The sequence below is a fragment of the Mixia osmundae genome, assembly GCF_000708205.1.
Source record: "Mixia osmundae IAM 14324 unplaced genomic scaffold scaffold_2, whole genome shotgun sequence".
In the NCBI taxonomy this organism is placed as follows: domain Eukaryota; kingdom Fungi; phylum Basidiomycota; class Mixiomycetes; order Mixiales; family Mixiaceae; genus Mixia; species Mixia osmundae.
The window spans coordinates 238,824-252,792 of record NW_014575562.1 but is presented as its reverse complement, the minus strand read 5'-3'; the positions used below and the strand labels follow the sequence as shown (position 1 = coordinate 252,792).

The window sequence follows — 13,969 nt, the reverse complement described above, 5'->3', positions numbered from 1 at the left end:
AGTCGTGCCCGCAGATATAGTCTGGACAAGCTCCCGGGGTTCGTGAGGCGCGAGGGCCGGATGTCGCACTGATCGTCCCTTTTGGTGGGCAGGCAACGAAGTCGAATGGACACCACAGGCACAGCGCTGCTGTATCATGGCACGTACAAACACTCGAAGTGCTCGATAGGCCCGCTGAGCACAATCTGATGGTAGGATGGCACCTTTGTGGCCACATTCAATATTGGGACAGGCAAAGTCGAGCATACTTCGAGTTCAGCTAAACGATCTTGCTCGACAACGCCAGAATGTCGGAGAGCGTTTCCACAAGGTATCAATCGCACCGTTCGTTGGAGTGATCGAGCTGAATACTCTGGACGTGAAGCCAAAAAGGCTTGCACGATATCGATTGACACACTTGTCACTCTCGGCTTCGTTGGGCATTCTTCCAGCTAGAAGTAATTGATGCATGTCCCATATAGAGTTCGCTTGATTTTTGTGAGCAGAGGGTGGATGCCAGTTGATCTGACGGTGGGCAGAACCGTCAAGCGCTCACGCCGCGTACGCCGCCGGCCAGTCGCGATATTTGGTTTTATCGATCGCCTGCGGCCTCTCTTGCACTTGTCGAGATGCGTTTGAGCTGCCGTTGCTGCGAGGCGGCTAAAGCTGCATCGGAGGCTGGTCGCCCGAAAGCATCGACTTCAAGACATCCGGACGCATTGCCGGCGCCTGAGCTCAAGGCAGCGTTAGACACACTGACGTCTTTTCTTCAAGGCCATACTGCTAAATACCAAGCCCAAGGCTGGCGTGCAAGCGCCGCTCATCTCCACGACAAGCCCGCAAAGCATCTCAGACAGCCTTATAGGCATCGCTATCTTGACTTTGCGCCTCTCGTAAAGCGAATCCAAGGAGAGAGTGCTCAGACGAGGCAAAACCGCTATGCGACTCGGGGCGATGTGCCGCGAGCAAGGACCCTTGCTACTCATGCCGCCACTCGCACTGTCGACCTCCCTGTGGCTTCGCTAAGCTGGCAGGCTCACTACCCGACCTCTACCTATCGCTTTCAAGCAGGCGATCTGCTCGTTACCTTTGCGTTGGTTCCTTTGCAGAATTTCTGCCACGCAGTACTGACTAGTCAGACAGACAGGGAGAATATACATTATGCATCGTCCTATCGGTACCCTCCCAAGCACAGGTCTTGGCGCTGCTGGGAACGGGCAGGATAAAGCCGATTGCGATCTCTTCGGCCACATGGGTCCTGCCTGCGTTCGAGAAAGATCTTCGCTTGATAGAGACAATCATCAAACCCTTTGCCAAGGACATGGAAGCTGCGCTTGATCCGTTAGTCGCTGCAGCGTACAAAGAGGATGAAGATCTTTGCATAAGCCCCGATCCTGAAGATCCTGACGCGGAGAACCTCGAGGCAATGGGATGGTGGATACGAGGCCTCGATCCAACCACGAGCGATTACGACGTAGATATCGCGGCGTCTCTCACAGCTTCACGCAAGCTAATACAGCGCATTCGCCGCTTTGACATCGATAGCTCTCGTGCGGTCCGTGACGTCTACCAAATGGGTGTCACAGCATTGCCGCTCTTCGCAGACGCGCATGACCAGATCAAACTTGACCAAGCGCTGGGCTGGATAAAGCTCGGAAGTGGCAATAAGCTGTCCATCGATGATAAGACTTCGCTCGCCGTGCACGTCAACCTTAGCCGGAACGTTGATCATGTTTTGCTTGATCCGGTCCAACACGTACGCTCGCAAACGCATATTGTCGTCGATTCGGCATACCAAGAGGATGCCATGATGATCGCAGCGATGGTCGAGTCCAATCATCCCGACATCAAAGCCTTTGTTGACAAAGCGAGCCGGTGTGTCGAGGCTTTTGAATCACAACGGTACGATCCCGACAAGCCAGCGGACTCCCGAGCGCGATCTCTTGGCAAGTGGACGGACTCTGAGATGCGTATACTGCGTTGCATGAAGGAAGCGTCGGTCCAGCGAAGATATCTGCAAGAGAACTCGAAGCCAATCTTGTTCTCGTCGTTGCTGCGCCAGATCCGACCTTGGCCAGGTCAATCGCCTCTCCCGAGTTTGGCATCTACGCTGTCAGATCTGCGTACATTGCTGAGAGCACTGTTTGTTTTTGCGCCTTGGGAACACGCCTCACAAGAGCTTCTGTCGATGATGCATGCTGACCTACCAGCTCTTCCCAAGCCAACAGACCTGTCGATCGCTCCCGATCTCTACAAAGAGGACGGTCTCTTCGCTCGGGACCTGCTCGAGCCAATCAGATACGATTTCGGCGATCAGCGTGTGCTCGTTATTGACGATGCGGGTGCGGAGGAGCTGGATGATGGAGTCTCGACAGAGCCTGGTGAGCCTACAGAGGACGGCAAGCCAACTCAATGGATCCATGTGCATATAGCCGATCCCACAGCTACTTTACCGCTTGGCCATCCTCTTGCCAAAGATGCTATCCGTCGGTTGAGCACGATTTACACCCATGGCAAGAGTGCCCGAGCCATGCTCGATGAAGGAGTTAGCAAGGCTCATTCACTAGAGGCAGCCAAAGATGGCAAATTGCCCGTCTTGACTTTCAGCGCTCGTCTTGATGCTTCAGGTGTATCGATCGAGACGCTCGTACGTCCGGCGTACATTCGCAACGTGCAGAGATATACGTACGCTGCTCTGGACAAACACATCGGCACGGCTCCGTTGGAGGTCGGCCTTACGCTTCAAATTGGCAAAGTGCAGACAATCGAACAACGACCGGAACAGCCGGTGCTGCACGCAGATGGCGCTATCATGGACGTATTGCTTCAATATGGTCAGGCTGTCACGAGCTACAAAGTCAGTTGCGGATTGACCCAGGCAACGATCGCAAAGCCGAAGCTTGAGGTCATCAATGGCCACGAGCTACGTTCTCTATGCCCGATTGAACGCGACATACGACCCTTTACTGGTCTGCCTTCTCTCAGGGTGACGTTCCCGCCAAACGAATATGATTCGGCTTCGGGCGGCGCCGACGGCAGATACGATGGCGCACAGGTCATCGCTACATTCATGAGTATGGCATGCGAAATGGCAGGTCAATATCTCAGGCGTCGATCGGTCGAAGCGATCTACCTTTCTCGCCCGCATGGCTATGCACGAGACGCTTCGATCCTGCCCGCCCTTGATTTCAACGCGCGTCATCCTTGTACGGGTCGTATGCCTATACGAGAGATCCTGAAGACCAAACGGATGCTGTATTCGCTCACTTTCAATCAGACATCGCTGGTGCCGTCTGGCTGGCCCTTGATGGGGATCCCGGATGATTCTGCGTATGTCCGCGTCACGTCTCCTCTCAGACGAGCTGTCGACCTCGTATCACATTGGCAACTGAAGCAACAGCTAGCAAAAGATGCAAATCTGCCATGGCCGGAGCAAGAAGCGCCTCGGACAGAATTCGTACATGCTCTGCTGATTGCTTATGACCGGCACAGTCGAGCGGTTCGTCTAGCGCTGACGCGATACGACACTGCGCTGTTCTTCTACGTCTTTGAGCAGGCATGGCGCGATCTGAAGGCGGGCAAAAGCAAGAACGAAGAACTATCTCGGCTGCTCGACAGTCTGACAGCGATGCCGACGCTAGATGCTACCAGCGCCGGTGGAGACCGAAGCACGATCACACAGATCTTCGTGCCTGAGCTCGGCCTTTACTGCTCCCTCAAGGAAAACTTCGCGCCTTTGGCAACTCGGACGCGCACTTCGTCTGACTTGGACAGCGATCGCTTCCCCGTGGAGATCAGTGAATTCGACAGGCTCTCTGACATCCCCGTGCTGACTATGGTACGCCGACACCGTTGAACCGTGAACGACGGCCTGTCTCAAAGAGCTCAAATTGCAAAAGAGTTCGCGTACCCCGCGCACGTCGTCCTTGCTTTGAATTGAGGTGCCGTGTCATGGCTGAGACTCAGTCGAAGCTGAAGGATAGGCCGAAGCCTGCAAGTCCATCGACGACGACCGAAGCTATCGAGAGCAATGGCGAAGCTAAGAACCCGAAGCAGCTCGCTGCAGCTGCGGAGATCAGCTTGCCGTCCCAGTCGACCTCTCCCAAGACTGGCCGTTCCTCATCGATACAGTCCGCTCCCGTATAGCCTAGTAGCTGTGGCATGAGGTTGACAGACCATCGCAGATTCGTTCCGCTGAGTATACCCAGAGCTCGGCGACTGCAGACGGCCGCTGTCGTCGGATGGGGCGTCTCACTGCCGTTTGCTCTGTTTCTGTTCTTCATGCTATGGCGAGCTTCTTCATCACGTGGATGCGGACGTAGCTGAAGAGTACATCCAGCTCGATACCGCCTTTCTGGCCGATCATCATCGTCTATCTCATCTGGGCACTCGGGTTCGGCAAGTGCATGGACATCCTAAGCGCGATCACGCTGAGGCTGCGGGTATGGCAGACACTGCACAAGACAATGGCGGAAGGCCAAGTGCTTGGCTGAGAGGACACCAGTTCTTCAAGCTATTTGCAGGCTACTACCCCGTCAGCCTTATCAAAGTATGCGTCTGCACAAGGCTACCTCAATCAGTCTTACTGGCGTGCAGACAACCGAATTGCCCGCTGAGCGGACATACCTCTTTGGCTATCATCCCCATGGAATCATCGGCATCGGCGCAGTCTCCAACTTTGGCTCAGATGGTTTGTCTCCTTCGTCAAAGTATGACGGCACACTGTACTCATGACGCGAGAGGGTAGCTACGAACTTCTCAAAGATCTTCCCGGGCATCAAGCCGCATCTGATGACACTGTCGAGCAACTTCCAGATCCCACTCTATCGCGAGTTTCTCATGGCGATGGGCATCTGCAGTGTGAGCTACAAGTCCTGCTCGCATATCCTCAGACAGGGCCCCGGCTCATCGCTCACGATCGTTGTTGGCGGCGCGACGGAGTCACTGTCAGCTCATCCCGGCACAAACGATCTCACACTGAAGAAAAGATTGGGTTTCATCAAGCTCGCTATCAGAGAGGGTGCAGATCTTGTACCCGTCTTTTCTTTTGGAGAGAATGATGCAAGTGTAGCACCTTCGTCAGCTCGTGTAGCTGACCAATTGTGCGCCTCCTGCAGATCTTCGATCAATTAGCGAACGAAAAGGGCACGAGGCTATACACGCTGCAGAAAAAGTTCCAATCTGTCTTTGGCTTCACGCTTCGTACGTATCTCACCGGCTTGGTAGCATGCTCATGCTGACCTATCAACAGCCATCGTACACGGGCGAGGCGTCTTCAATTGTAAGCGCATCTCCCATTTTACGCTCGCTTCCTGCTAAAATGGCACAGACAACCTGGGGCTTCTACCATTCCGACATCCTATCACGAGCGTCGTCGGTCGACCCGTCAAGGTCACCCAAAACGCAAAGCCATCTATCGAAGAATTGTATGAGGTGCAAGGGCGATATATCGAAGAGCTCACCAGGTCGGTCAAGTCTCCCGACCTACTCAGCCACGCTCATCCTTTTTCAGGATCTGGGATGACTACAAGGACATCTACGCGCCTCATCGCAAGCGGGAGCTCAGTATTGTAAGCTGAACGCTAGCAAGACACGGTTTGTACAACACACACTAGCTAAAAGCACAATCTGTCTCGTGATCATGTCGTCATCCTGAGAGCGAGTACAATGAAGTGTCAGACGTAATGCTGACGAGCATGTCCCGTCGGCGCAAACTCGACAATCGCAAAGTGATTGCCAATGTTTAGCGCAGCATGAACGTGTGCAGCGCCCTCGTCGACGCGTGAGCCGGATTCGGGCTGCTGCGTCGATAAACTTGCCTGAGCGTTGTAGAGACATGCGAATTCCTTGCCTTTGATGACTTGCAATAGCTGACCTGATTCCGCATGCCTGACTTCGATGACGTTAACATCGAACGCCAGGATGAAAGGTGCTTGGTAAGCGACTGCGCGCGGCTCACACTCCCAGTCGATGATATCCTTGTATCGATCCGGAAGCGGATCGCCATGCTTGTCCGTGTAGAAAGCCAGGTCGGAGTAGCAGAACAAGAAGACGGCAGGTGAGATCTTGAACATGCCCAGAGCTCGCGAGTTGCTGCACCTCGCTTGCAATTCCATCGCGCGATGATCTGCTCTGAGTTGCGACCATTCAGGGAAACTCGTTGCGCGCAGTGGCTCGACTTTCATATCCATCAATTCGAAACCGCGAGCGCAGACGATAGCAAGCTGGCTGCGCAGGAACAGGATCGAATAGGCTTCAGCTGGCAAGAAGAAGTCTTTGTAGACTGTGAACCATTCTGCTTTGCGCCGTAGTACGCCACGACTCTGCGTGCGCGAGCTCATGGGCACGGGTGCGAGCGCTTTGAAAACGGATTGGCCGCTAGACTTCTTGACGTAGATGACCAAGGTCTGACCGTTCGTCTTACCGACATCGAAGAAAGCTACATCCCTGTTGCCGCTCAGATGCTGAGGCTCGAGCGGTGCATCACTGTTGGAGCCGGAGGGTACCAGAGCTGAGATCGCGTAAGCGTATAGCTTCTTGTGCGCCAGCAAGACCATCAGACCAAACTCTTGTAAGACCGCGCATTGTGTGATGTCATGTAAGTGCGCAACAAGACGCAGCGAAGTCGGATCGTGTCGAAGACCAATCCAGAGACCATCGCGATTGCCAATAGCCACAAGTTGCCGCCCGCTGGCGATCGTAAACGGTGTAGAGCAGGTAGGTGCACCATAGGGTACCTTTGAGCCAGACTTTGTACCATGTGACCGAGCAAGCTCGACAGGAGGTGCCTTAGTGACGAAGGTCTGATCACTCATGACGAAAGGCTCGATGACTTTCGTCTGATCGCACATGAGCTCGCGAGCGCGAGTGGCTTCAGTCAGACTCGATTGCCAGTCTGCACGCTGAGTCGGAGAATCGACGAAGAGGACGAAAGTACCTCCGTGACGGCCAAGATATCTGAACGTGATCGGATAGACCAGCCGCTCATCGCCAGTGGCTGGAGTGTAGCCAGGTTGCGGCGTTGATCGATCAGTGCCACCGGTGATCGCGCGTAGGCTGAAGCCTGTACTCCTCGAGACAGGTGGCTCGGTGAAGCCAGAGACGACGAGCATCTCGAGCGGCAGCGGTCTGCGCCAGATGGTGAACGTCGAACGACTGCCGCGACGGCGCTCTTTGGTGAGCACGAAGCAATGATCAAACAGGACGGCATGCAGCTCGCTCCAATCGTTTATGCCTTCAGGCTTGCGTAGCATACGCCCGCGTCGGATGAGCTGCCTGGTAGGATTGAGCACACCCAGGTCCTGCAAAACCGTCAGCGTCAATACTTTGAGCATGTGGCGATACGCACGACGGAGTTGCCATTGCGATCTATGAGTCCTCGCGCGAGGACTTGTTTCTCTATCTTTGCGTTTGTGAGAGCGACGCCAGCATCGCATTCTTGCAACTGACGGGAGATGACCTCAATGGCCGCAGCGACGTTGTCCACATCTGGATTTTCGGGTGCAGTATGCTTCTGTATGGTCTCGAGTGATAATTTGATACGCTGAAGATGGGGTATCGCTCTGAAATGCAAGTCGCGGAACTCGTGACGGCCTGGAATGCGTGAGGGGAAACTGGTCAGGAATCGATCGAAAGCGGGATTATCGGCTTTCTCTTGTCGCCAGAAGACTTCTGCCATGGGCTGGTAGACGATCCAAGATAAGTAAGCTTGTGCCCAGGCGAGAGCAGCATCGAGAACAACATCGCCAATGGCTCGCAGGACTGGCCATTGCTCTTGTTGGCGAGTTTTGAGTGCGTCGAGGTAGACTGCGCTCTGTTCTCGGACTGCTTCTATACCGCCCCATACATCTTCTAGAAAGCGAGGCAGACGATCTTTGGGTATGATGGGAGGCTCTTCCTTGACGAGCGCGTCGACAAAGACAGTCTGAATGGAACCGAGCTCGCGTTGGTAATTGGACTCAAGTCTGATGAGCTCATGGATGTTACACTGTCGCTCGATCTCTGTCTTGTTAAGCGCTTCCCGTACGCTCGCCTGAACGAGTTCTGGCCATTCGCGGTCTTCATCCCGTCGCTGCCAGACAAGACAGATCAGACAGTGTCAACAGGCGTCGCAAGTAGCATACCTCTTCCTTGCTTTGTGCGAGCGATCCCGAGCTTGCCTTCCGCTTGACGCCAATCTGCCCACTGCATCAGCTTGGATACAATCGAGCAACACCATAAGCATACCCTCCTGGCTGGATTATTCGGGCAAGAAGGAGAATAGCAAGCAAACAGGGTGTCTGCACCAGTCAGATCTCTTCCGCAAAAAGGCGAGTAGCAGCCCAGGTAAGCCGTCAAAACAGCAGTAGGCAGCTCGGTCGCGAAGTGATCGGCTGCCTCTCGGCCCGGTGCAGCATACGGGTTCTCCTCCTGTCCGCTGATGGTCGGCATCGTCTCTCCAAACGTGTAGACCTCTCGCTCGGAGTCATGCAAAGTCATGCCATTATCTTGGACTTCGAAAAAGAAGAGTTGCGCGTGAAGCTCTCTGGCGAGCAATGTTGCTGCTTTGCGGTCGCCCGACTCGTGCTCTGGGAGGATGGCAAGCAGGGTCGTGACAAGGTCTGTACCTGTGAAGGAACTCGGGTAGGGTATAGATCGTCTGACGTTCTCTTTCAAGGGTGTATTGTCGAGCACATAGCGCGCAACGGAGGACAGCATAGCAGCATGGGGCGGACTGGCAGTATTGCCGCCGAAGGAGACTTCTGACTGAGCAAAGAAGGAGGATGCCTGGTGTCTGAGCGGTATCCTCTGCGAGGCAGCAAAGGCATCTTGAGGTCGAAGCGAGTCGTGTCTGTAGCTGCCAGACGAGTTCACTTCTGGTCTGAACGATGTGCTCTGCAGCTGTGCATCAAACCCGGGCGTGTCTGGCCAATCCGGATGTGCCCCTTGCCTCATGGTAGAAGACGATCTCTGCCTGTCTACCTCTGGGCTCTTAGTACTCTCTCTGTAACTCCCCAGGGTGGTCGTAGAACGAGCGGACAAGCTCGTCTCGGAGCCTCGATCGAGCGAATGTCGCCAGCCGCTACTCGTCGTTGTATCGGTAGACTGACGACTGAATGCAGTAGAAGGTGTACGCTGGTGGTGCTCAGACGAGTCTGACAACTGCGATGATCGCTTCGGTGTCGTTCTCGGTCGTGCTGGTCTCGGTTGGGGAAACGGTACTTGCCCTGTAGGATCAGAAGATGCTGGTGTGCCATTGCTGGTCGGGAAGGAGTAATCTGAATTGGTCCGCGAAGTTGGCCAGGCGGTAGGTGGCGTTGGTACTCTGTTGGATGAGGTTGATGGCACGACGGGTAGCGGTCTAGGTGAGGCTGATATTCTCGCTCGACTGGCATATTGTACGTGCTCTTGCTGGACCGGACTGGACGGTATGGGTGGCAGTCCAGGCAGAGGCAAACTCGGCAAACTGGGTCGTTCGGGTAACCTCCTGACGCCGTTGGCGCGAGGTGCAGGTCTACTCCTTGCAGGGTCTGCTTCTGGGCCATCTGGACTTGTCGGCTGTGACGGAAAGGGACGTGACGATGAGTTTGAGGAGGAAGAATTGTCGGGCAGAGGACCAAAATGCGCGTAAAGCTCCTGCAGTCTCTGCTCTTGTTCTACCATCGCCCTACGCGTATCAGCTCCATCGTACGCTGACCTCACTGGGAAGCTGCCTTTGGCGGGATGGGAAGAGTAGCTAGCTTCGGACGGGTTGAGGTCGAGGTGATTGCGTGAGCTTGTGCGTTCGGGTCGGCTGCCCCTCGTTGCTAGCGGCGGCCGCGCTGATGAATCGTCGTGTGACCCGCCCCGGGTAGGATGGTAGGCATGATGAGAGGCTGCATAGTCGCTGTCTGCCATGGTCAGCCGACCAGCACGACGACGACGGCGACGACTCCGCCTTTCGCGCTTCTTGGCAAACGCGCTTGCTTGCCTTTCACTGACCGAACGGGTTTTCTGCGCAGTGACATCACTTTTGCTCGTCATTGGAGCCATGTCGACGGCCGAACGACGCATCGTCGTCCTCATCTCTGGCTCAGGTTCGTCTGTCGCTACAGTCTTGCACGCTTGACGCTCACACGAGAACGGTCAGGATCAAATTTGCAAGCCTTGATGGACGGATGCACATGTACTCCCGCACTCTTACCCCATTGCCAAGTCAGTCTGGTCATCAGTAACCGCAAAGCAGCCTACGGACTCGTACGAGCCTCACAAGCCGGTATCCCCACAGACTACCTCGCTCTACAACCTTTTCTCAAGCAAGACCCGAGCCGGACACGACAAGATTACGATACCGAGCTGGCCAGACGAATCCTCTCCGGTCAACCGCACTTGATCGTTCTAGCGGGATTCATGCACGTTCTTTCTGCGGAAGGCTTGAAGCTGCTCGAGGGTATACCGATCATCAATCTGCATCCTGCTTTGCCCGGCGCGTTCGACGGAGCCAACGCGATACCCAGAGCTCTGTCAGCGTACAAAGAAGGCAGAGTGACAACGACAGGGTGTATGGTCCATCATGTCATCCCGGAAGTAGACGCAGGACCGCCCATCGTCATCAGAGAGATCGCCATCGATCAACAGGAGACTTTAGAGACCTTAGAAACAAAGATCCACGCGGTAGAGCATGAGATCATTGTCGAAGCAGCAAGGGTTGTATTGGCTAGTTGAAAGAGCGAAGGAGCATGCATAGTTCGCAAGGCAACAACAACAGCAAGCACAAAAGAACAAGGCGAAAGGTGACATGGAGGAGCAAAGTCTCAGCTCTTCCGCCTCGGACTCGTTCGAACGGGCGTAGCGCTCTCTTCGCGCACCCTCTTCTTGCTCGCTGGTTCTCCGAGAGGTTGACCAGCATCGTCAGCGGAGGGAGTGTCGATATCGACATATCTGCCCAAGTTGTCATCATTGTCATTCTGGAGCAAAGGCTGAACATGCCCGGAATCTGTCGTGGCTAGTTGCCCCCGATCGATCAGCGTGAGTTTTCTAACAGAGGTGAGAGAAGAGACATACGGAAGTGGCGCAAGTAGGAATCGAGGTCAAAGTCTGCAGACGGCTCAATAGAGTGACTCGGCAGTTCAGACTGGATGAGACCATTCTCGTTTGCCGTACTGAGGACGTCGATCATCTTGTCGTCCAATGGCAGGTTACCGACGAGTCTGTCCAGAGCAGCTTGGAGTGTATCCATCTGGGCAGAAATAGCATGGTGATCATCGTGGGCCTCGTTCAATTTGGACTGGTGTGCTTGATACTTTTGTGTAAGATCGTCGTCTAGATCGGGACTGAGCTGGCTGATCAATGCCTGCGGTGTAGGGTTCTTCATACTGCTTCCGAGATAAGGTACCAACTGGGAGTTATTGCTGCCAAACTTTTCTGTGTTGGACATGTGAGGCGAAGGCGTGGCAGATTGGCTGAAGTCGGGCGGAGAATGACTGGCAGTGTGAATTCTACCAATCGTCGTCAGCGTGTCCGCTTCATCGTCATCGATCTCCTCTATCAGTTCTGCCGCTCGACCGGCTGGCGTGCCCGAATCAACATCGAGCGGTTGGTGTTCGATCAGCAATCGTTTCTTGCCATGCGGAGACGGTATGACACCGTTCTGACGTGCTACCGGCCTCGTAAAGGCCTTATCCGACGCGGGCGTAAAAGGCGAGGGCTCCTTCGAGCTAGCGGCATCATCAGGTAGATGACGGAGCTCGGACTCGTCAGGTCCGGGCAGGACTTTGCCTCCGAAGACGGAAGCGAGAAATCGTAAGATCTTGTTGATCGTCTCCTGATGACGTTTGTGACGTTCGCGTGAGGAGATGGCTTCTTGCCAGAGTGTCTTGTTGGACGACTGGAGCGATTCGAGATTGCCTGCAATATCGGATTGATGCCTCTTGATCGCTGCCAACTCTCTCATGATGTTGGCCAGATCGAGTTGGGGATTCGCGCTGTTCTCCTCTGCCGATGCTTTCTTTCGCTTGATCTCCATCAGTAACTCTGGCTGTCCCCTCCGAAAGTCTGCGAGATCGAGACAGACCATCAGCGATGAGCTCGGTACAGCCAAGCGAGCGCACAGTCATTGCGAAATTCGAGCATCTCTGGCAGTTCATTGAGCGTCGCCTCGAGAACGCCGGCTTGGATCCTCGGTACTTTGTGAAAGTTGTACGTGTTGAGTTGACGGACGAAGGAACCAAAGTTGTTGTGCTTGAACCAGAGCTTGAGTATCCGCTTTGCAAATCCCTCTGGGTCCGTCACTGTTCTCTCGTCCGTCCGATGAGCTCTGTCGCTCCTTCCTCAGCGTCAGCTCGTGGACGAGCACTTGCCTATGAACGATAGACCGCCAGGGCTCCACCGGATGAGATCGTCACAGCTCTCGTCCTCAACCATGCTGTCATGCGAGCCATGTCAATCTTCCTGAGCATCCACACTGTCGAGAGGGCCAATCCGTACGTGTAGAGCTTGTTGAGAAAGGCAGGAGGTCCTTTCTCCTTGCCGGAAGCGGTAGCGGCGATGGCCAGCTGGGGAGCAGCCATGCTGGTACTGCCAGGAGGGTGCATGCCCGACCCGCTGCTCGTCGTGCCCGTCAGCGTGTCGGGCTGGACGGTCAAGTCGGGTGAGTAAGATGATCGATCAGTCGTTGCAGCTCCGTTGGAACGGTACATTGGGTGCTGGCTCGTGCTCCTCGTGCCAGCACGGCTTGCCATTCCCGAGCCCACACCGATCAAGGGGCACACGTCAGTGTAGCGTGCACGCTGACGGCGCAGAGGGGTTCTCAACAAGCTCAAGACGCCACGCGTGTTTTGTCGAGAGGCAGCAGCAAGCCTTGCAAGAGATGGCAGAGCCTATGGAGAGAAGGCCTACAGGAGAACACTCGCTATCAAGTGTCGTCGTGAAGGGCTGTCTTGATGCGTGCCGTGTGTGCTGTCCGGCAAGCGTATGACATGGGCGTATGACACGTAGCGCTTGCCACGTTGAGCAGCGGCTATAGAGAGCCCGATGATGGCGTTGTCTGATGTGCCAAGCAGGAACGCTGTCATCGTGGGGCTCAAGTGATGAGCTGTCTGTCCGAGACTCTTCGGACGGAGTGAGGCTAGTCGCGAAGTTGGTGGTTCCCGCTGCCTCAAAAGTGTCTGCAGCTTGCCACCGGAGGGCGACAGATGATCTGATCAGTATGTCGCTCTCTTGATCATGTCAGTAAGGTTCCTAGCGCAGTCGATCTCGTGCAAGAGAGCTGCTGTGAGAGCTACATGATTGTCGGCAGAGTCGAGTAGCTCGAGATGGTTACGACGAGTATCTGAGTGAGCGCCCAAAGAAAGGGCACCCAGGTCGACATTCTCAAGAAGCCAGCAGTGTACAGTGCAGCGAGTGCAAAGCCTGCTCACTTGTCAGCAAGGGTCCCCATAGCTTACTTGACGGGAGCTTGCCTACAATCGTTGCAGAGACAAACATGGTGATCATGCCGAACAAGACAAACGCGACGGGGATCGCAATGACGGCCATGAGCTGTCGTCCCGATTTACCTCTGCCTATAAAGAGAAAGGCGGTGATGCCGGAGACGAGGAAGACGGTGCCCGAGAGGAGCAGTGTCCAATAAACGGTGAAGCGCCAGATGGCTAGTCACGACACGCCTAGCCTTCAGCGGCTTGAGCATGATCGGAGGAAGCCACGACTGACTGTAGGGGTAGTAGAGATACACGCCGGGCTTCGAAGGATCGTACAAGGCCGGCCAGCGTGGGATGACATAGCCATCTGCGTTTGACTCCTCTTGAGCTACGTGGACAGTAGCACATCAGGAGGGACGCTCGCCTGGCGCGCCTTGGAAGATACTGGGATCGGTCGTGCTCGCGTTGAGTGTACCGGTGCTCGTCTGGCTCGCCATCCAGGCAGACAATCTCGGCAGGCTCGCTGGGCGGCGGCGGCGACCTTTGGCTTTGGCTTCGCGGTCGAAGCGCGTCGTCTCCTTCGATCATCCCTCGTCGCCGCCGTGTGTGTCTCG

At 55.1% G+C, this 13,969-nt stretch overlaps 5 protein-coding genes across 5 annotated transcripts; 2 read left to right on the top strand and 3 right to left on the bottom strand.

The window, feature by feature from the left end:
• The first annotated feature begins 559 nt into the window (after positions 1–559).
• Positions 560–5,809, top strand: L969DRAFT_101477 (uncharacterized protein). The gene is made up of 12 exons (XM_014714394.1): positions 560–1,072; positions 1,123–3,817; positions 3,946–4,109; positions 4,164–4,268; positions 4,319–4,377; positions 4,431–4,528; positions 4,576–4,669; positions 4,727–5,040; positions 5,097–5,181; positions 5,231–5,260; positions 5,309–5,444; positions 5,492–5,809. Exons 1-12 carry the CDS (start codon positions 609–611, stop codon positions 5,556–5,558), a joined length of 4,311 nt encoding a protein of 1,436 aa, XP_014569880.1. The 5' UTR covers positions 560–608; the 3' UTR covers positions 5,559–5,809.
• On the bottom strand, positions 5,550–9,907 carry L969DRAFT_58178 (uncharacterized protein). The gene is made up of 4 exons (XM_014714393.1): positions 8,206–9,907; positions 8,103–8,156; positions 7,328–8,050; positions 5,550–7,280 (listed from the first exon to the last, which is right to left on the bottom strand). The coding sequence occupies exons 1-4, from the start codon at positions 9,853–9,855 to the stop codon at positions 5,655–5,657; spliced, it is 4,053 nt and encodes a 1,350-aa protein (XP_014569879.1). The 5' UTR covers positions 9,856–9,907; the 3' UTR covers positions 5,550–5,654.
• A 19-nt stretch (positions 9,908–9,926) lies between these two features.
• Positions 9,927–11,040, top strand: L969DRAFT_58174 (uncharacterized protein). Its single transcript, XM_014714392.1, has 2 exons — positions 9,927–10,034; positions 10,088–11,040. Exons 1-2 carry the CDS (start codon positions 9,989–9,991, stop codon positions 10,660–10,662), a joined length of 621 nt encoding a protein of 206 aa, XP_014569878.1. The 5' UTR covers positions 9,927–9,988; the 3' UTR covers positions 10,663–11,040.
• On the bottom strand, positions 10,752–13,010 carry L969DRAFT_45216 (uncharacterized protein; the record flags this gene model as incomplete). Its single annotated transcript, XM_014714391.1, has 6 exons — positions 10,752–10,942; positions 11,002–11,991; positions 12,048–12,232; positions 12,293–12,361; positions 12,424–12,795; positions 12,835–13,010. 6 exons carry the CDS (start codon positions 13,008–13,010, stop codon positions 10,752–10,754), a joined length of 1,983 nt encoding a protein of 660 aa, XP_014569877.1.
• Positions 12,764–13,907, bottom strand: L969DRAFT_294229 (uncharacterized protein). The gene is made up of 4 exons (XM_014714390.1): positions 13,780–13,907; positions 13,648–13,722; positions 13,398–13,586; positions 12,764–13,347 (listed from the first exon to the last, which is right to left on the bottom strand). The coding sequence occupies exons 1-4, from the start codon at positions 13,850–13,852 to the stop codon at positions 13,217–13,219; spliced, it is 468 nt and encodes a 155-aa protein (XP_014569876.1). The 5' UTR covers positions 13,853–13,907; the 3' UTR covers positions 12,764–13,216.
• Positions 13,908–13,969: the final 62 nt, after the last annotated feature.